Source organism: Lissotriton helveticus, chromosome 5_1 (genome assembly GCF_964261635.1).
Source record: "Lissotriton helveticus chromosome 5_1, aLisHel1.1, whole genome shotgun sequence".
Classification (NCBI taxonomy): Eukaryota; Metazoa; Chordata; class Amphibia; order Caudata; family Salamandridae; genus Lissotriton; species Lissotriton helveticus.
The window spans coordinates 497,270,423-497,291,445 of NC_136065.1; the positions used below are offsets into that span (position 1 = coordinate 497,270,423).

General features: G+C 52.0%; 1 protein-coding gene across 2 annotated transcripts in view; it reads right to left on the reverse strand.

Moving 5' to 3' along the window:
* The window catches only part of VPS13D (vacuolar protein sorting 13 homolog D), a 2,979,414-nt gene that overhangs the window by 1,595,077 nt on the left and 1,363,314 nt on the right, over positions 1-21,023 (reverse strand). For both annotated transcript variants that reach the window (XM_078642819.1, XM_078642818.1), the window contains one exon: positions 20,399-20,504. In XM_078642819.1, the coding sequence (XP_078498945.1) occupies positions 20,399-20,504 (106 nt within the window). The remainder of the gene's footprint in view (positions 1-20,398; positions 20,505-21,023) is intronic.

Sequence of the window (21,023 nt, forward strand, 5' to 3'; positions counted from 1 at the left end):
TGCCTTGAGCCTGTTTACATGAAACACCCTGTGGGGGCTCCTGGGATTTCCCATGTCCACCAGGTAGGTGACTTCTCCCTTTTGCTCAATGATGGTATGGGGTCCAGACCACTTGTCTTGGAGAGCTGCTAGGGCCACTGGCTCCAACACCCACACCTTCTGTCCTGCATGATAAACAGTTAGGACAGCCTTTTGGTCATGCCAAGCCTTTTGAAGTTCTTGGCTGGCCTCAAGGTTTTTGGATGCCTTCTCCATGTACTCTGCCATCCTGGAGGAGAGACCAAGTACATAGTCCACTATGTCAAGCTTAGGCTTTTTGAGAGGTAACTCCCATCCTTCCTTCACCAGACATAGGGGTCCTCTTACAGGATGCCCAAACAGAAGCTCAAAAGGGCTGTAACCAACCCCCTTCTGTGGGACCTCTCTGTAAGCAAACAGGAGGCAGGGTAAAAGGATGTCCCATCTTCGCCCACGCTTTTCAGGTAACCCTTTTATCACCCCTTTGAGGGTCTTGTTGAATCTTTCAACAAGCCCATTGCATTGTGGGTGATAGGGTGTGGTAAATTTGTAATTTACACTACACTCCTTACACATTGCAGTCAAGTATCCTGACATGAAGTCTGCACCTCTGTCAGAGACAACCTCCTTAGGAAACCGCACTCTGGAGAAAACTCCAAGTAGGACCCTGGCAACAACAGGAGCTGTAGGTTTGAACCGGTGTATGCACAGGACACCTTGTGTGCCCCAGGCATGTCTCATTCCTTTCAGGCCTGTCCTACCTAATACACAAAATCCTGTCTTGGGTGGTGCTAGCACCTCCCAAGGCAGGAAACCCTTTGTCCAAGCCTCCCTCGCTGGAAGGACTCCCAGCAGCAGGAGGTCAGACTTATGTCTGTGGTGGCAGCATCCATTTTGTGATGCCAAGGCTCGAGTTAACTTTAACCGGGGTTCTCAGTTACATACATGTCGTGCCCCTCTAGAAGGGTGGAATGCTACCCCCGTCTCCAGAATTGGCGAGGGGGTAGTATTCCAATTCGTATGACACCTTACTCGACATGTTTTAACCGCGAGGTTGATAATGCACTTAAGAGTATATGGTATAGCGTTATCATGGAACAGCTATTAGGACTTGGTTCCGCAAGCTGCAGACGGGCTCAGCTCATGCCAGAGCACCATCTCACATAATTCCAAGCACTCTGCCTTTAGGATTGATAAGACCTGCCATAGGAGTGACTGATAGGAATATATGTGTCCATTTTAGGGTTAGATATAGGTATACTATATCTATAGCAAAGGTTGATTACACCACCTTGCCCCAGCTGTCTTGCAGCCAGTTGTGTCAGTTTTAGATGGCCAGCCAGGGGTGGCATAATACATGCTTCAGCCGTGGTAGGCCCTGGGTACACCTATACCCTGGATACCTAAGGTACAATGTACAGGGACTGATAAGGTGGCCCAGTACCAATTGGTAAATGCACCTAAAGTACATGGTTGTCAATTTAGGGAGAGAACAGCTAGGCTGTGGGTCTGATTAGCAGGCCCACAGCCAGGGAAAGTCGTAAACCAGTGAAGCAAAAAGCAAAAATCTGGGGTGACCATAGGATTGCAGACCCCACTCTCCTACACACCCCGCCCTGTTCGTTGCAGTACCACATGGCGGTGGTGTTGTCTGTGAACACCTGCACTACACTCCCCCAGACAGAGGGGAGGAATGCCTTCAGTGCTAGACTAATCGCCCGCAGCTCCAGAAGGTTGATATGGAGCCGCGACTCCGCCGGAGACCTGAGGGCTCTGATCTCCGCCTCTCCCATGTGGCCTCCCCAACCGAGGAGGGACGCGTCCGTCACAACTACGTGCTCTGGTTGGGGTAGGGAGAGGGATCTGCCGCTGACCCAATAGCGGTCGGCGAGCCACCACTGCAGCTGTCTCGCAGTGCCCTCCAAGATCAGGACATGGTCGGACAGGTTGCCCTGATGCTGGGCCCACTGAAACTTCAGGTCCCACTGCAGAGCCCGCATCCGTCACCTGTCGTGATGCACCAGAAGGATGCAGGAGGCCATCAGCCCCAGAAGCCTCAGCGGCAACCTGACCGAGACCCGGGATAAAGGCTGAAAGATTGGGATCAGAGCCTGAATATCCCGAACCCGCTGTTAGGGAGGATAAACCCGAAACTGCGCCGAGTCGAGAACCGCTCCGTTGAAGAGGAGCTTCTGAGAGGGACACAGGTGTGACTTCGGCACATTGATGGAAAACCCCAGCTGGTGCAGGAGGTCTGCCGTCGTCTGGAGGTGGCGGAGGACTGTCTGGGGCGAGTCCGCCTTCAACAACCAGTCGTTGAGGTAGGGGAAGACTGAAACCCCTAACCTCCGCAGATGAGCTGCGACCACCGCCATCACCTTCGTGAACACCCGTGGGGCGCTGGTAAGGCCGAAGGGGAGCACGGTACAAAAGGGTGTGGTGGTGGGCGGAGCATCTGAATCAATCAAACACTCACACCCAGTCAAAAGATCTGGGTTTGATCCATCACCGTTCTTTAGCCCACTCTGCCACCCCAGTTCAGACATGGCTATATGCAAATCAGTCTGACCCTGTGCCTCATGGGAACAGTCCAGCCTGAACTGCCAAGCCATGCCTTCCCTGGACCGGAAACAAGCTTCCGAGGACCGGTTTCTGGCATTCCAGCCATCTTCAGCCCGGCTTGCTTGAATCCAGTGGCAAAGTGAGCAAGGGACTCACGTCTGAGCATACCCAACCACACTTATGGCGGCCAAAAGCGGTACAAAAGGGGGTGGTGGTGGACGGAGCATCTGAATCAATAGAACACTCACACCCAGTCAAAAGATCTGGGTTTGATCCATCACCGTTCTTTAGCCCACTCTGCCACCCCAGTTCAGACATGGCTATATGCAAATCAGTCTGACCCTGTGCCTCATGGGAACAGTCCAGCCCGAACTGCCAAGCCATGCCTTCCCTGGACCGGAAACAAGCTTCCGAGGACCGGTTTCTGGCATTCCAGCCATCTTCAGCCCGGCTTGCTTGAATCCAGTGGCAAAGTGAGCAGGGGACTCACGTCTGAGCATACCCTGCCACACTTATGGCGGCCAAAAGCGGTACGTGAACACCCGTGGGGCGCTGGTAAGGCCGAAGGGGAGCACGGTAAACTGAAAGTGCTCGTGGCCTACCGTGAACCGCAGGTAGCGCCGGTGGGCCGGCAGGACGGGGATGTGAAAATAAGCGTCCTGCAAGTCCAACGCTACAATCCAGTCACCTGGGTCCAGGGCAGCTAAGACCTGAGCCAGTGTCAGCATCTTGAACTTCTCTTTCAGGAGGAAGCCGTTGACGTTTCGTAGGTCCAAGATAGGGCGTAGGCCCACTTTGCCCTTCCTGGGTACCAGTAAGTAGTGGGAGTAACAACCACACCCTACTTCTGGCCCAGGAACGCGCTCGATGGCCCCCTTGGCCAAGAGGGCTTTAACTTCCTCTTGTAGAAGCTTCAAGTGATCATCCGACACGCGGTGGTATTGTGGTGGAATGGATGGAGGGGTCGTCTCGAAGGGGAGGGAGTAGCCCAATCGGACGATTTGCAGCACCTACCTGTCCGAAGTGACAGTGCGCCAGTGGAAGTGATGATGGCGAACCCTGCCCCCCACTGGCGTCACATGGGCCTGAAAGCTCGGACTAGGAGGGCTAAGAGGCGGATGCTGCAGGGGAAGGTGTGGACTGGCCTCGCCGTTGTCCCCGACCTCCGCCACGGCAGTTTCCACGGCCGCCACCGCGCTGGATATTAGGCTGCAGTGCGTGGCTGGCAGTACGTGTGGGAGCGCCCCTTCCTTGGCCACGAAAGGAGCGAAAGGCACCCGTTTGCTGGCACGGGGCTGAGAGGCCCAAGGACTTGGCCATAGCCCTGGAGTCCTTAAAGCGCTCAAGCGCATGGTCTGCCTTGTCGCCAAAGAGGCGACGGCCATCAAACGGCATGTCCATAAGGGTGTTTTGGACATCGGCCGAAAAGTTGGCGGACCTCAACCAGGCGTGACGACGAATCGCCACCGTCGTTGCCATTGCTCTGCCCAGTGAGTCCGTGGTATCCAGCCCACACCGGATAAAAAACCGTGCCGCATCTCGACCCTCCGCAAGGGCTTGGGCGAGTTTAGTCTGGACCTCCGCCGGACATTGTGGCAGCACGTCCGCAACCTTGTCCCACAGAGAGTGGGTGTAGCGGCCCAAGAGGCATGCGGTGTTGGCTGACAGCAGTCCCAAACTCAGGGAGGAGAATACCTTTTTACCGTATTGCTCATACCTCTTGGATTTCCGATCGGGCGGGGCCGTCGGGAATGCGGTCTGGGAGTTAGAGGCCTGGATGACCAGACTCTCGGGGCTAGGGTGGGAGGACAGGAAGCAAGGGTCACCCGGAGCCGGGCGGTGGCGTCTGGCCACGTTCCTATCTACAGGCTGACGGGCCTGGACCAAGTGCCCAAAAGAACGTCCGTCAAGGCCTCATTAAATGGCAGCAGAGGCTCAGCCGAGCTTGACTGCGGTTTAAGGACTTCAGTGAGGAGGTTAGTCCTCACGGCCGCGACGGGGAGCTCAAGGGCCAAGGCCTTGGCTGCCCTCATCAGCATCACACTGTAGGCAGCCCCATCCTCCGAAGTCACGGTAGGAGGGGAGACAAAACCAGTGTCTGGCGAAGTGTCCAGAACACTGGCATCCCCAAGCTCACCTGCCCAGTCCTGCTGATACTGACACTCCTGTGTCAGAAGTTCTCAGACCCCTCCCAATACTCCTCATCACCCATCTCCTGATAGTCAGGGTTGTCAAAGGATGGGGCCGGTTTATTGAAGTAGAAATCTCCAAGCGACGTCGAGAGCGGCGACGGAACCGAATCGGGGATGGCGGCGCCGGAAGTGACACCCTGGGGGTCGGCGCCGGTGAGGTCGTCAGGTCGACCAGCGACGACCCGGAACCGGAAGCGGATCCAGTGGGGCCCTGCGGCGCCGGGACCAAAGTCGCCAGAGGCGTCGGGACCGAAGCACCCGACGGCGTCGAGGCCGAAGCCCCCGACCTGCTGGGGCCCCCAGACGGGAGCGACCTCATGGCCATGAGGAAGCGCTCGATCTCCTCCGGCGTCGCATCCCGCCCAAGGACCGGTGGGTATGAAGCAGGCCGCGACGCCTGCGTCTCCGACGGTGCCGCATGGGCGGTGTCACCCGAACCCCCGGCCGCATCGCGCGAGCATCGGGAGGAGTCGGAAGAGCGATGATGCCTCTTCGACTTCTTGTGCTTACCTGAGGACTTCGAGCCCGAAGACCGATGACGACTTCCGGAGCTATGGTGGCTCCGACCCCGCGACCAGTCCCTCGAACTCCGCCGGACCGGGACCTCGAGCGGCACGGGGCCGACCGCCGGAACTCGAGCCGCTTGCGGGACCGCTCCCGCCTAGCTTTGGACGTCAGGGCCCGGCAGTAGGGGCAGGCCTTGTCGTCGTGGTCGAAGCCCAGACTTTGAAGGCACCGGCGATGGGGGTCGGTAACCGACATCAGCCGGTCACAGACTTCGCAGGGTTTAAACCCGGGCATCCCTACCGCCACCGTCGGAGTCGTGTAGACTTCGAAAGGGATCAAAAATGATCGAAAAAATTTAGGTCAAAAATTGACTAAGGGTACCACTTTTTCCGGATCGACGCTTGCTGGCGCGGAAAAAAGAAGAACTGACGTCAGCACGCGAGGGCGGCGTCTAAGTACTCCGGCGACGTCATCCCGGCGCCGACGATGGACGCGGAGCCGCAGACGACGCCTACGGACGCGCAAGGTAACTGCTACGCAAAGATTTCCGGATCCAGTCTGATGCCGGGGGATATTCTAAGGTAAGGAATCTAATACTAACCTGTTTCTTTCAGATACCATGTTTATTCAGCTCACTTAGTGGTTATATGTTCTGATATGTGAAGTTCCGGTCCATATATTAATTCCCTCTGATTCGTTGATCTGTGATTTGAGGAAGTCCTTCCTTTTGATCTGGGGCCGGTCTTATCTCATTGTTGACCATTACATCAGTGTTTCTATGTTTTTGTCGGGATTTTCCGGCCGTCCTCCAGCCGTCCAGCCAGTCCCAAGCATCCTCAGGAGTAGAGAAGCACCAAAGATTACTTTCCGTAGCTATTCTGAGCGTTGCGGGGAAGAGCATGGAATATTTGATTTCCTTTGCCAGTAGCCCTTTTTTCACCTCCAGAAAACTCCATCATTGCTGCTGCACCTTTAGGGTGAAGTGAGGAAAGAAGGCAATAATGGTCTTTTCAAATATGAGCGGAGGGGCACTCCAAACAGCCTGTAGAATCACATCTCTATCTCGATAATTGAAGATTCTCACAATTATGGGGCGTGACGGGGCTCCTGGCCTCGGCCGAGTGCCCAGGACACGATGAGCTTGTTCCACTGAAAATTTGTTGGATAGTCCCCTGGGCTGAAGCATCTTGATTATTAGTTCTTTCACAAATAGGTCCACTGCTGGGCCCTCTGCTTTTTCCGGCACCCCAATAATTTGGACGTCGTTGCGCCAGGGGCGTCCTTCCTGGTCTTCTAGCATGGCCTCAGTCTAGTTGTTGCAGTCAATTCACTGACATGCTGTTGAAGAGTTTTTGTCTCTGTCACAAGGCCAGACATAATCCCTTACACCCCTTTCACCCGGGCCCCCATATTCCGCGTGTCTGCCCTCAACAGGGAGACCTCGGTAGTTACCAAATCTATTCTCCCCACAAGGTCCACCCTGACCCCCTGAATAGCTGTCATGACATCCTGCAGCGTGGGTTCAGGAGCCGCCATTGTTTCAGGTCCTGCAAGCAATCCCTTCAAGAGGGTGTAGTTGTCCAATTTGATTTGTTGTGTGTTGCGAGGGCCCCTACTTCCGGTCATTGTTAGGACCTCCTGACACTGCAGGGTCCACAAGGGGGTGCTGAAGAACTCCGAGAGCTGTACTCTCTGCCGCTTGCCCAGGCCAGTCAAAGCACGCTGGTCGGCCTGTCAGATTTCCGGCCCTCAGGTCCCAAGATGGCCGTCCTCCAGCCACACTGTAGGAGAGGAGGGTCTGCTTCCTATGGTCACCCCCACTTTTTGCTTTTGCTTTACTGGTTTTCGACTTAGATGTGGCTGTGGGCCTGCTAATCAGACCCACAGCCCAGATGCACTCTCTCTAAATTCACACCATGTACTCTAGGTATATCCACAATTGGGAATTGGTTCACCTTGTCAGCCCATGTAGAAGTGTACCCTAGGTACTCAGGGCATAGGTGTAACCAAGGCCTACCAGGGGCTGCAGCATGTATTATGCCACCCCTGGCTGGCCACTCAAACTGACACAACTGGCTGATCACTCAGCTGGGGCAAGGTCGTGTAATCACCCCTTGCTTAGGTGTAGTATTCCTATATCTACCCTTATATATAGACACGCAGTAACCTATAAGTCACTCCTATGGCAGGCCTTAACAATCCTGGAGGCAGAGTGCTTGGTTATGTGTGAGATGGTGCTCTAGCATGAGCTGAGCCTGTCTGCAGCTTTCGGAACCATGTCCCTATAGCTGTTCTATGATATTGCCATACCATATACTCTTAAGTGCATTATGAACCTCGCGGTTAAATGCTAACTTTGGTTTGGCTTTATCCAAACATGTCGTGTAAGGTGTCATACGCTTTGGAATACTACCCCCTCGCCAATTCTGGCGATGGGGGTAGCATTCCGCCCTTCTAGAGGGAGAAGACATGTTATTGCTGACTATCCCGGTTAAAGTTAACCAGAGCCCCAGCGTCACAAAATGGACGCTGCTGCCACAGACACAAGTCTGACCTCCTGCTGCTGGGAGTCCTTCCAGTCACGGAGGTTTGGACAATAGGTTTCCTGCCTAGAGAGGTGTGAGCACCACCCCAGACAGGACTTTGTGTATTGGGACAGGGAGGGCTGAATAGAATGAGACACTGCCTGGGGCACACTAGGCGCTCCATTCATACCCCAGTTTAAACCGGTTGCTGGGGCACTCCAGCCCCAGCTCTGGCGCGAAACTGGACAAAGGAGAGGGTGTGTAACAACCCCCCTTCCTGGTCCCACCCATTGGAGGGACCTAGAAAGTAATCCAGCCCCTTTTAGTTGTATAAAGGTAGGAGCTGAGCCCCAGGACCTTAGATTTGATCCTGAACTGAAACTTGAAACAAAACTCTGGACCTTCGACGTTCTGCTGAAGCTGAAGACTGAAGAATCTCCCTTGTGGCCAAGGAGTGACCACCCTGGGCAACCAGGCACCATCCAGCAAATCAACGGCTTGCTTTGTCGACGCTCCCGCCGGGACCCGAGCACAGAGCCTGACAAGACCCAGACTTCCAGACCTCTCTGACCCTCTCTTCACGTCTGCAGCATAGCTGAGATCCGTGGAGGCGACGAGACATGGGGGACCAGACATCTTGAAAAGTCCACGACTTGCTAACTGTGCAGCTCCTGAGGTATCCTCGCAGCTGTGCACTAGGGATTTGGAAGCCCCCAATCCGAGCTCCACCTGCACCGAAGATCAGCCCTCCACACTCCACGAGTTCTGCGTGGGGCCCTTCTGCTTGTGTTCTGCTCGACGCGTTGTCCGGTTGCTGGCCCGTTGGCTAGTAGCCTCTGTGATGACAATCCTTTTGAACCAACTCGCTGGTCTGGTTGCTCCAGACTGGCCCTTGCCTCCCTGCAAAGGCGAGGCACCTCAGACCTTCTTTGAATCCTGCGTGGGGTGCCTTTGCCAAGGCTTGTTGACTCCAATCCGGCAGTCGACGCCTCCATCTGCGAGAACCTTTGTGGGACAGCTCGCCTCCAGCACCTGGTCGTCCTCGACGCCTCCTGGTCCGCGTGGCTAAAGAGACAAGCTTCAAGACAGCACCTGATTGCTCCTCGACGTCGTCTGGTTCCTTCCTAGTTCCACCCGGTCACTGGCTAGTGACCCAGACTCTGTCCCCTATGCTTTCCGGTCCTCTTCATCCTCGATCCACCCTTGGATCCACCCGGATATCTTCCTCCTTGTCGCCTGCAGCATCTGTCTTCAAAGTCTCCATAGGCTTCAACGGCGAAACCCAACACATCTTCACACCTATGCACCCGCTTCCTGTGGGTGAGGTAACGCGAGTACTTCGGTGCTCCCAACGGTATTGAACTATCCAAGTGTCTAGGTTTTTAGTTGTTTCCTCCTAGCTAAACCGGAAGTGTCCTAAATCCTTCTTTATCTAAACTCTAAGTTCCCATTGACTTAACATTGACTCTCGCGTGTGTGCAAAGATACTGCACGCGCCACCTGTGGGCCTCCTACTTCTAAACTAAGGTTCGGATAGTGTAGCCCCAGCAATTCCCTAGGCCTTTCCTTTTCTCGTGACGTGGTACTTATACCACTTTCTTAATATATGGTTTGCTTCGCCCCTAGGGCCTAACTGTAAATTGTGCAACTTAAAGTATTCTGATTAAGTAACTTGTTATGTGCTTTGGCCTCTGATCTCATAAAGAGTTCAGAGGAGTGTGTTAGTAAATAAATACATATATATGTTATATATATATCCTGTGTGGTGTCCTTTCATTTGGTATTCAAGGGGTTACATATGGTAAAACAGCTGGCTTTACACGCCCTCAAGAGTCTTTTAGCCTAAGAGTGTTCTGTCCACGCTACCACTAGGATAGCTGGTCTATAAGGTTGACTTACAACCATCACCATAAGGGTTGTTTGGACTGGTGCAAGGGGTTCACTAGAATAGTGGACATCATATACCAGGCCAACTTCTCACACACACCAGTTGATTGAGCTTCTGTGGCACCCCACAATGTGTTGCCTCTGTCTATGCTTTGGGCCTCTTCCCGCATCACCAGTCCAGTAGCTGACCGGCCTCCTCTTCCTACTTGTGTCGTCTGTGGCTCCGGGCGTCTGCAAGGTGTGGTCTCTCGCGGTCTCCGCTGCAGAGCATCTTCGTCACCTATCTGATCTCCCCTTTAGGATATGTAGGGGTCAGTTCCGGCCCTCTGTCCGATTCTCCTCTCCATCGCTTGGGCTCACAGAGCGGTTGGCTAAACCCACCGCGCTTGCAGCTATTCTCATGCAGCTGGCACATGATGCCAGTATTTGCCGCAGGACACTGGCCACCCGGGCCGCGTCTTCTGTCCAAACCCGATCCAGCTCACCATAGCTTCCAAAGAATCGAGCTCCCAGCGGCCCTAGGGCGGAGCCCTTCCGTGCCGCCTTCAGATGAGTATAAGAAGACATTGGGGGCTATATCGGGGTGATCCGTCGGAGCCACTCTAACAAGTGGCCATCTCTCCCTGCGGCAAGCCACGACTGACTTCAAAGACAACTCTGTGTTGCTTGTAAGGGTTGCAAGTGCTCCTAACTTCCCCTTAACTAATGAAACAGAAATTTTGAATGCCAGTTGTCATCTTCCTAAGTTCCGGAATACCTAAAAAAGTTTAAATACTGCACTTTGTCATTTGCAGATCTCCCCTGGAACCATGATGTTGTTGCATTCAAGTAGATTTCAGGAGGTAGTTTTGCTAAGTTTGATACAAATCCTCTTTCGGCTATTTACCTCTCCTTCTGCATTTATTCATGCATTCTTCGCACATATGTAGCAAGGGCGAACGCCTGGCAGCTTACACAGCTTTTGCAGTAAGCCAGTAGCTTAGAGAATGGGTTTCAATCTAACCACATCCAGTTTCTTTGAGAATGGGGCTGTGACTTTAGCCCGTCAGACAGGGCACAAGTGGTCATTTTGACGGGAGCTGTGGATAATCTTTTCTACACTCTGTGTCACCTGTGTCTATCTCTGAAAACTTGACAAAGCTACAACACCTCTCAAAGTGGTCTCAATGTAATGGTTTGCTCTATTTCAGGCTCTTATATATGCTTTTGTGAGTCACTGGACTGAATGGCAATATGCACACCACACAACAATTGAGGACCAGACCTTTGCTAGTACAGCAATGCCATTTTGCGTCCTCTTCAAATTTGATGAAGGTTAGGAATGGGAGGGCAGGTTGTTGGAGTTTATGAGCTGATATTTGCCTTTGGGGGCATTTTGCTAGTATGAGTTACCATGCTATTTCCCCGTTAATTGTACCAACTTAAAGGTGTCTCGACTTTGTATTGGACCAGGAAGCTGAAATGAAGCTCCTAAATTCCTAAGTCACTTTGACCCCCCCCCCCCCCACCAACACCTTTGTCCCCTTTGTACAATTATTTGAAAAAACAAAAAGTTTCCTTTAACACAATGGGAATAATATTTTGTCAAAGTGTTAAGATTTACTTAAACCGGGGGGGGCGCTAGGTGGCGCCAAACCAAGATGGCCGCACTGTAGTGAGGCTCCCACCGGACTGAGCACATAAACCATCCTTCTGCCCTTCCTGACCAGAATAACCTGCCCATAACCTACACCACAGTGTCCAGGAGTGCCTGCGGAACACATCGGTGCCAAGAACTCTCGGGAAGACTGGAGGACGGCCGTGTAAACAGAGTCGTAGTCTGGAGCGCCTGGGCAGCGGGCTCCGTGACCTGTGGTCCTGCGGGGGGCTTCTGCTGGGAAAGACCGGGGCTTTGCGGCCTGTGCGACGGAGGCGCAGTGTTGGTGAAATCGTGGAACAGAGCTGGAGATCCTTGCCGGTGTCGCAGAGCCTACATTCTTCAAGTGGTGAGCGGGCCGTCACCACCCGGGGGGGAGATTGCGTGGGACCCTGCCGCCTCGGGGAGCAACGCAACTGCTGGGCCGCTTCAGGGTTAAAACGGCCGCTATCCCTGCCCCTCCACGAACAATTGCACCGACAATAATGGGCGGGAGACCAGAGGCCCAGGAGATACCCCCCTCGCATCTCCAATAAATCTGCACAGGGGATATTGCCGCCTCACCCTCCCCCGACACCTAACAGTACCTGAGCGCCCCGTGGGTGAACCGAAGACGTCGGAGGCTGCTGCGTGACCCCGGGGCTCAGGGGCCTATGCTGCGGAGACCGGTGAGACAATAGACGGCCAGCAACTCGGCCCCCCCCCCCCCCCCACATTGCACTGCTTAAACACACCCCAAGATACAGCGCTGAGGACAACGTGCACAGAGGGTGCAATTTGGCGCGTTTTACACACAAACTGTAATACTGTAATACTGAGGCCTGCATGTAACCGGCGTTAAAAGGGGAAAAAAAAGGCGCCAAACACGTCGGACCAGTGCCTTGTTACCAGCGTTGTTTGCCGGAACGTGGACTCAGTGGGCCCCCCCGGCTTACACCCCCCCCACACCCGGACCACCTCGCCACTGCCGTGGGCCTTGCAGCACAGTGTAAAGATACGCCTGAACATAGCGCTTTTCCTCACTGCAGAGAGGGGCTCCCTTGCAAGAGACTTAAAAAGACCAGGCCTCTCATAGGAAATAACTGCTGGCCCACTTAGGCTCACAACAGACTTGCCGCCTGGCTCGCAAATATCGTGCCACACACCCAGCGGCAATCATAATACTTTACGAAGGCCATAACTCATTAAGCAGCCGCAGCTAGGGGAAACCGGAGCACTCCCTCCCCCCTCCTCCCCCGCCGCGCATACTGGGATCCCAGAGCAGATGAAATGCCCGACTGCTGGCCAGAAATACAGTAACACACCTGACCTCTTCCAATACTGCGACCACCAGCGCTACAACAGCAGCAGTGTATTTCAACGAGATACCTAGTAGAGGAAACCCCCGGGGGGTGCTGATACCTTGCCTGCTAACCAGAACCACTCTCTCCGAGACACTTGCTCGCCGCATCTCTAATACATTTCGCAAAGGGCACACGGTGCATGAGATCATACCGCCCAAGCTGTTCACTATCTGCTTAGCCTGACAAATCTTGCCTGCGTCCTGGCTACTGCTGCCACCCCGGCCTCGCGAACGCCAAGACGCGACATGGGCCGCAACGATGCCAGGCAGTCCAAGATACCATTCGAATCAAGGAAAAACCCCAAAGGGTCGCCGGACCCCGAGACCAGCCCTACTGCCACGGGACCCCCAGGAGACGACTGGAAGTCATTATTGATAAACATGCAACAGAGCCTGTCGAACATTGACTCCAAAATCGACACCATAAACTCGCGCATGGACAGCGTTGTCACTAAATTGGAGCACCATGACACTCGTATCAAGGAAGCAGAAGACAGAATCTCCGAGTTGGAAGATGATGCCACCTCTAACAAAAGACAAGTAACTCAAATGGACAGGCTACTAAAGATTATTGCGGAAAAGAACGAAGATTTAGAAGCGAGGTCCCGCCGCAATAACATTTGCATTTTGGCCTAGCAGAATCCACCAATACGGGGAAAATGGAGGTATTCATTGAGAACCTAGTGATCGAACTCTTTGGGAAAGAATCCTTCTCCCCGCACCTCATAGTAGAGCGTGCCCACAGATCCTTAGCTGCCCGCCCGCCACCAGGAGCCCAGCCGCGACCCATCATCGCGAGATTCCTAAACTACAGGGACCGAGACGCGGTGTTGAGGCGTGCTAGAGAGATTGGCACGGTGGGATACTGTAACACTACGCTCTCCTTCTTCCCCGACTTCACCCCAGCCGTACAGGAGGCCAGGTGTAAATTCGCAGGAGTAAAGAAGAAGCTGCATGATCAAGAGATGCTGTACGCCATGCTATATCCGGCGAAACTAAAGGTCTCCCATCAAGGCAAGCACATTTTTTTTCAAACACCGCAGCAAGTGGAAGATTTCCTTAAACAACATAAGAAAGACATAGCCAGAGACAATGCAGAAAGACGTCGATCCAGCTCTCCCTCACCAATGAACCAACAAGACTAACGTGAGGCGCAAGACTTTTGACTCTATTCTGAGAAGAAAGTAACAGGACTCCACTAGTTTGGTGAGGTACAATTTTAAGTTATTACATGATCTGGTCAATATTACATTTTGTGCTCGGTCAACCACCTCCGTCCCACATAGAGAGACTAGGTACCTTCCTAGCTCCTAGTGGGTGTAAGCAGGGAGGTGGTTGGCAGGTTGGGCGCCCCTAGAACTGACCCCCAATGGGCGAGCCCCATCACCCCCACTCTGTTAGTAGAGTATGGGTCTTTGAGAAACTACTTCTGTTTTTGGGTTTAATATGGGTGGGAAAGGTTGGGGGAGGGTGGGATCCATGTGCCCGGCGGATTGGGGTTGCCGGTGTGGGAGGGGTCTCGCTCCAACACGTTACTGGAACTGCTGAACTATCTGACATGAATTATTGTTGTTGGGGAGACAGAGAGGGAAGTTGGGGTTTTTGTTATACATGTGGTACTAAGAGCTATAGGAATGTGGATGTCACAATCTTTGGCTACATACTGATGCTTTTATCCATCCCTTGGGTATCAGTTTTGCTGCGGTACTGGTCACTGGAGGGGAGGGAGGGGAGGTTTTGGAAGATGTTGATGTTTTTAAATTCGTTGCTGTCTGTCGGACTTGTGTTGCTATACGTGCCAGCCATTTTGACCTTACATTGTGGGGATGGGTGAGGTAACGGACGCGCTGCCAGCGCATAAACTCCAATTGTTGTCATGGAATGTGCGGGGACTGAACAATCCTAGAAAGAAAAGACAAGTGCTGGGGTATTTGGATAGGCATGGTGTCTCTATAGCTATGTTGCAAGAGACACACCTCGCGCCGAATTGTTCCCCCTTATTCGCTTCAAGATGGGCGTCATGTAAAGTTTTCTCGTCTTACTCGAACTATGCCAGGGGAGTCACTATCCTGATAAAAAAAGGGGTGGGCTTTACCCCGGCGGGCTCGGATTCAGACTCGGAGGGCCGATATTGTATGGTCTGGGGGAAACTGAACTCTCATATGGTGCTCTTTGCCAGTTACTATGGTCCCAATATGGATGATCCGACTGCACTGCTTACCTTGTGGGGCAAGATTCAAACCCTGGGCATTGCCCATGTTGTACTGGGGGGTGACTTTAATACTGCTGTAAACCCTGCCATGGATAGGTCGCACCCACAGTCGCAACATTATACGCGTACCCAACGCATACTGCAGGGCATCATGAAGGAACACCACCTGACGGACTCCTGGAGACACTCACACCCCCTCCTTAGACAAGGTACACATTTCTCGGCCGTCCACTGTACGTGGGCACGCATTGACTACTTTTTCTTGACTGCTGGCCTCACTCCTTGGGTACTCAAAACTATACACTTAGCGCGCACATTCTCGCACCATTCACCTGTCCTTCTTTCCTTACGCATCCCCCTTGCTGTCTCTCCTTACCTGAACTGGCGCCTCAACCCTGCGCACCTCACTGATTCGGCCTTCAGGGCGGACCTAGAGCATGACATAGAAGACTTCTTTGACCGTAACGTTAACTCTGTATCGAGCCTTACTACTGTGTGGGAAGCTTTTAAAGTCACTGTAAGGGGATGGTGCATTTCCAAGGGTGGGGGGGGTGCTAAAGTCCCTGCGAGGCGAGCTGCGTGGGCTGGAGGCAAACATTCGTACCCTTGAGCGTAATATCCCCCACGGGGCGCGGGGACGCGCGACGCAAGCCCAGCTCCGGGACAAAATAAATGAATACACCGAGGCTGCAGATAAGGAAAGCAAATTTCTGGGGAAACCTTTTACAGCGCGCATATATGGCGAGGGAGATAGGCCGGGGAAAGCACTGGCTTCGGCGGTTCGGCCCCCCAGCCACCACAATTATGTTACCGTCCTGCTTGATAACCAACAGGAGCCACAGAGGGACCTCCCAGGGCAGCTGCGTGTACTCTCCGATCATTACCAGACACTCTATACCTCCCGTAGGCAGTCGCCACTTGACCTACATGCATATCTTGAGGATACCGCTATAGCATGGATGGGCCCGTCACAACAGAAATTCCTACACCACGAACTAGAGCTGGATGACATCAAGGACGCCATCATGTCCATGAAATCCGGCAAAGCTCCAGGGTAGGATGGCCTACCGATAGACTTCTATAAAACTTACATCCACTTGCTGGCCCCCATTCTTAAACAAGTCTATTATGCGGCGCTGGAGGAAGGACTCCTGCCCCCTAGCATGCGCGAAGCCCTGATAATCTCCTTGCTTAAACCAGGCAAACCCCCAGAACATTGTGACTCCTACAGGCCCCTGTCATTACTAAATTCTGACGTAAAAATCCTTGCGAAGGTCCTAGCGACCCGCCTGAACCTCTTGATGGATCGGCTGGTTCTTCCGGACCAAGCCGGATTTGTCCCTAATCGCGCAACTTCACACAACCTGCGCACCCTACAGGCGGTACTTCAAGACATTAGTCCCAGGTGCGAGGCGGCTGCTGTCTTCCTGGATGCCACTAAGGTGTTCGATTCCCTGGAATGGGACTACCTACTGAAACTGATGGAGCGGATGGGTACTCCCTTTAACTTCTTAAGACTGGATCAGACTATTATACACTAAACCACACGCTTCGGTCCTTTTAAATGGTTCCCGTTCGGCCCCCTTTGACATACATAGGGGCACTCGCCAAGGGTGCCCTCTCTCCCCCAGTGTGTGTGTGTGGGTGTACTTGTAAAGCGCACTGCGACTCCATGGAGTATCCTGGCGCTGAAGACCGCTGGGGAACCCGTCCTGGTTTTCCCTGTGAGATGGTCCCTTTCTGGGTATCTCCAAGGTGAAACCAGGCATCCCCGGCGTCTGTGGGGGGCCGTTGTAGAGATGAGGCAAGCTTAATGCCCAGAGTTGCCGAGTGTGTTCCCTGGTTAGAGTAGGCACCGAGGCGAGAATTATCGAGTCCGTTTTGACCCTGGTCCACGACCCTGCCACGTTGGGAATTGAACCCTGGTCCCGGGCCGTTCTCTGCTTACGGGTCTGCCGCCTCTAACCAGTGAGCCACACCACTCTACAGTGCTCTTCGCGATAGCTATTGAACCACTCGCTGCCAAGCTTAGACAACATCATAATCATCGGTCATTGATCTATCCAGAGGGACAACTGCTCATTTCATTATATGCTGACGATATGACGTTGTACATTCACAGACCGCAGGAAAATCTGAACCCACTCCTTCGCGAAATAACCAAATTTGGGGCCATAGCGGGGATACAGATAAATTGGACAAAATCTGCCCTTTTCCCCCTAACGGATAAGACGCTTCGGTTTCCTCTAGACTACCCACTGTTATGGGAAGATGATGAGATCAAATACTTGGGAATCACAATAACCAGAAACCGGGAAGGCCTGATCAGGGCGAATTATGGTACTGTCCTGGACAAGTTAACAGATAGCGTCACTAAGTGGATCCACCTCCCACTGTCCATGGCAGGACGCATATCACTGATTAAGATGGTAATCCTCCCTAAGCTGTTATACCTATTCACTAATATTCCATACAGCCCGGGATCTCACTTTTTCCACGCCCTTGATTCCCAGTTATCGAGACTCATATGGGGGGGAAAACAGGCAAGAATGAAATTAGGAACACTCATGTTGCCGTACCACCAGGGAGGATTTGATGTGCCGAACTTTAGATTGTATTACGACTGCGCACAGGGACACTTCGCCGCTTACTGGCTCCACCCACCTCCCTTTATGGCACACCTAGCCGTGGAAGATGGGTACATGAGACCCGATAAACCATCGGGCTATCTATACTCGGAGGCCCTTGCCTCAAGCCGTGACCCCTCCACAGTGGACTGCACGGTGATAGCCTGGCGTAGAATAGCGAAACGCATGGATGTCTCCTTTTTATATTCCCCTCGCATGACCCTGGCATATGACCCCCGATTGAGCATCACACATGAAGAAATTGGCCGCAAACTACTTACCAAGTTAGCTCTGCATACATAGGGGGACTTATACATTATGGGGCAGTTTCGCAGCGCAGCCCAGTTCTTTGGGGAACATATACCCTCTATCATGGATACATTCCTTTACGTACGCTTGCGACAAAATATTAAGTCCGCCACACCCTGCTTCCCTGACGAGCCGGAAGTCAGGCTCCCCTGCACGCTCTTCTGCAAAATGACGCTCCGAAACATGTGGTCTCCATGCTATACAAACATGCTTACGCGGCTCCCACACCTCCAGATCTTAGGGCGAGACGAGATTGGGATGAAGACCTGGGTTCCCCACTCTCGGACGAGCAATGGGACTTCAGCTGCGCACATACAAACTCAGTTACTGGGAATGCCTGGCTCAGATTGGTCCACTTAAAATTTTTGCACCGCTTATATTACACCCCTGCTAGGCTACTGTGCTCCGGTCTGCGGGACAATGACCGCTGCCTACGATGCAAACGGTCCGGGGCAGACTTCATTCACTTGGCATGGACATGCCCGGCAGTCGCTAATTACTGGATTGCGGTCTTCGAAGCGATGTCTGCCATGATAGTGGTGGCAGTCGAGCCCTGTCCCAAAATTGCCCTGCTTGGCCACTCCATCCCGGCGATCACGAAACACCGGAAGTTTTTTGCACTCGGCTTTCTTCTAGCAAAACAACACGTGGCCTGTAGATGGGGTAGGGGGAGGGCCCCCAAATTAAAGATTTGGCTAAATACCATGGCCACATGGCAGGATCAACTACACAGCTATGCCGAACTTTTGCCCCATAAATCACGCCCAAAGGACCTCTGGGGCCCGCTCACGGCCTATTTGCTCCGGACCCAGTCAGAAGAGGATTCCGTCCCTGGTGACCGGGAGGGAGGGGGTTGTGGCGCTGCGCTTCCCACTGCGCCCACAGATACAGGCGATCCACACCCTGCTGCCCCCAATCCCTGAATACACTGCACGACATAGAGTTTAGATACATGTAGGGGAATTGTCCCTGACCCCGGGCACATGTAAGGCGAATGCATGACTGAGGGATACACCCGCTTTGAGTGATCGGGGGTGGAGCATCTGACCTCCTGGCTCAGGCGGTATACCCACCCAGCCTTTAGAGACTAGCACAAACTCTGGCTTCTTGGCAATTCCGTTACTGCACAGACACGAGCACGGATTACACTTCTCCCCCTCCCACGACACGCTTCTGGATCAATACACTGCAGAGCACTCTCGCTGCTGACATGAGTGGCCTCAAGTTGCGGGCCACACTATGAACTTGCTCTGCGCTGGACTGTCCTTTGCGCCACATACTATGCATGGTGGACTTATTGTGGGTGGGGAACATCCACCTTTGGATTTCATAATGTACTACGAAGAGTTATAGTTCCGAAAAAATGACAAAATGAGACCTCAATCGTCCAATGTATGCTAAAGATCTGTTATTTTCCTGGTTAACGACGTATCCTTTGACAGCTACAGGCACTTTACATCGCGGCCGGCCCTGATTGGTTGTAGGCGACATGCTGTGTTAATCCAATGTTCCTATAGGCATGAGCATCTGACGGGACAATCGCTTGTTGTTGGAGCTGCCGGCCTGCCTCCTCAGGTTGTAGGCGACCAAGCTGTGTATGGTTACTTTGCCATTTCAATAAAGGTCTTCAAAAAAAAAAAAAAAAAAAAAAAAAAGATTTACTTAAACCAGTGGTTCCTAAACGTTTGACTTCTGGGAACCCCCACCTAATGATCACTGGAACCAGGGGACCCCCACTGAATCATTAATGGAATCCTGGGACACCCCCCCCCCCACGATTCATTAATAGAAGTCGGGGACCCTGGTCTAAGCAGTGTTGATGATTTGAACTGCAAAACAATACAGAAAAAGCCTTCATCAAACTAAAACACAAGTGATGACACATTTTATTTAAGTTGCAAACGCATATAAATTAAAAATATATATTTATTTAGTTCATAGAAAGGTTGCCACTTTTCTACATTCAATTGAAGCCACTCATTGTCCATACTATATTCTGTTTGATGCACATGCACTGCTTCCACGAATCAATCTGAGGATACTAATTAAATTTTTTGCCTCCAGTTTAAAATTTCTTCACATTTACAGTATTTTTTAAATGATAAATGGTACATTTAGCTTCTTTATTTATATGCACTTTATTAATTTATTAATAATATCTAAATTTCAAAGTAGTCGTGGACCCTCTCAGGAGGCTTTGCGGACCCCAGGGGTTCCCGGACCACAGTTTGGGAACCACTGACTTAATCTGCTTAACCTTGGTCAAATTCTCACCAATAATTTCACCTCTCTCCAACTCACCCATTGTAACTAATTTCAAATGATTTTCCTTCACAGCTTTAGGCAGTTATCTGACATACCTTTTTCCACCCATGATGCTGAAGAAACATTTGCAGAAGCAAGGCCTAAGCAAATTGCACACTTCTGCAAGCTGAGAGCAGATATAGCTAAACCAAAGCACTGAGGTTTAATTAAAAAAAAAACTACTCACTTACTTTAGAGGCAAACCAAACAAGTTCTATCGTCAAATTGGGAAAGAATGGAACAGTCAAAAGAGAGAATACATTCTTATGAATCTTACCGGGTAGGAGTTGTGGTTAAAGTAGCAAACCACAGCGTACAGCCAGTATGATTTCGAAGAGCAAATGGAACAAAAGGCTGTCGACGTTTTGGAGCCTTCATATCAGCTAAAAAAATGATTTAAACACGTTTAAGTAAGAATTGAACAATTCAACATTTGAGGAATAAAAAAAGAAACACCTTATTTAAAAAGGAGTAAATAAAAAATTTATTAAAATTGCACTACCTTATAAAATAAAAGAAAAGCAAACAAGGGAATGGAAGCCTTATAATCCTCAATTTCAGAAACAAAAGTCAGTAAAAAAAAAGTTACTTACCTTCAGTAATGCCTTTTCTGGTAGTGACTCCATCTAACCACAGAGTCCTCACCTTGTTAATATCCCCAAGCGCCAGACTGGACCTAGAGATTTTTCAACAGCAATTTCCTTGTGTGTCGGTAGGTGGCATCATCCGGCTCCGCATAGGATCAGCCCTGCCCCAGATGTGACGTCTGGGCCACTACATCTGGATCACCTCCATGAGAAATCAGAATTTGTCAGTGTGCGGATCTCTAGACTGGGATGTGATAAATGGACAGTACGATCTAATTCCCCAGAAAAGTTGGGGTCGGTAACTAATTTGCAGTT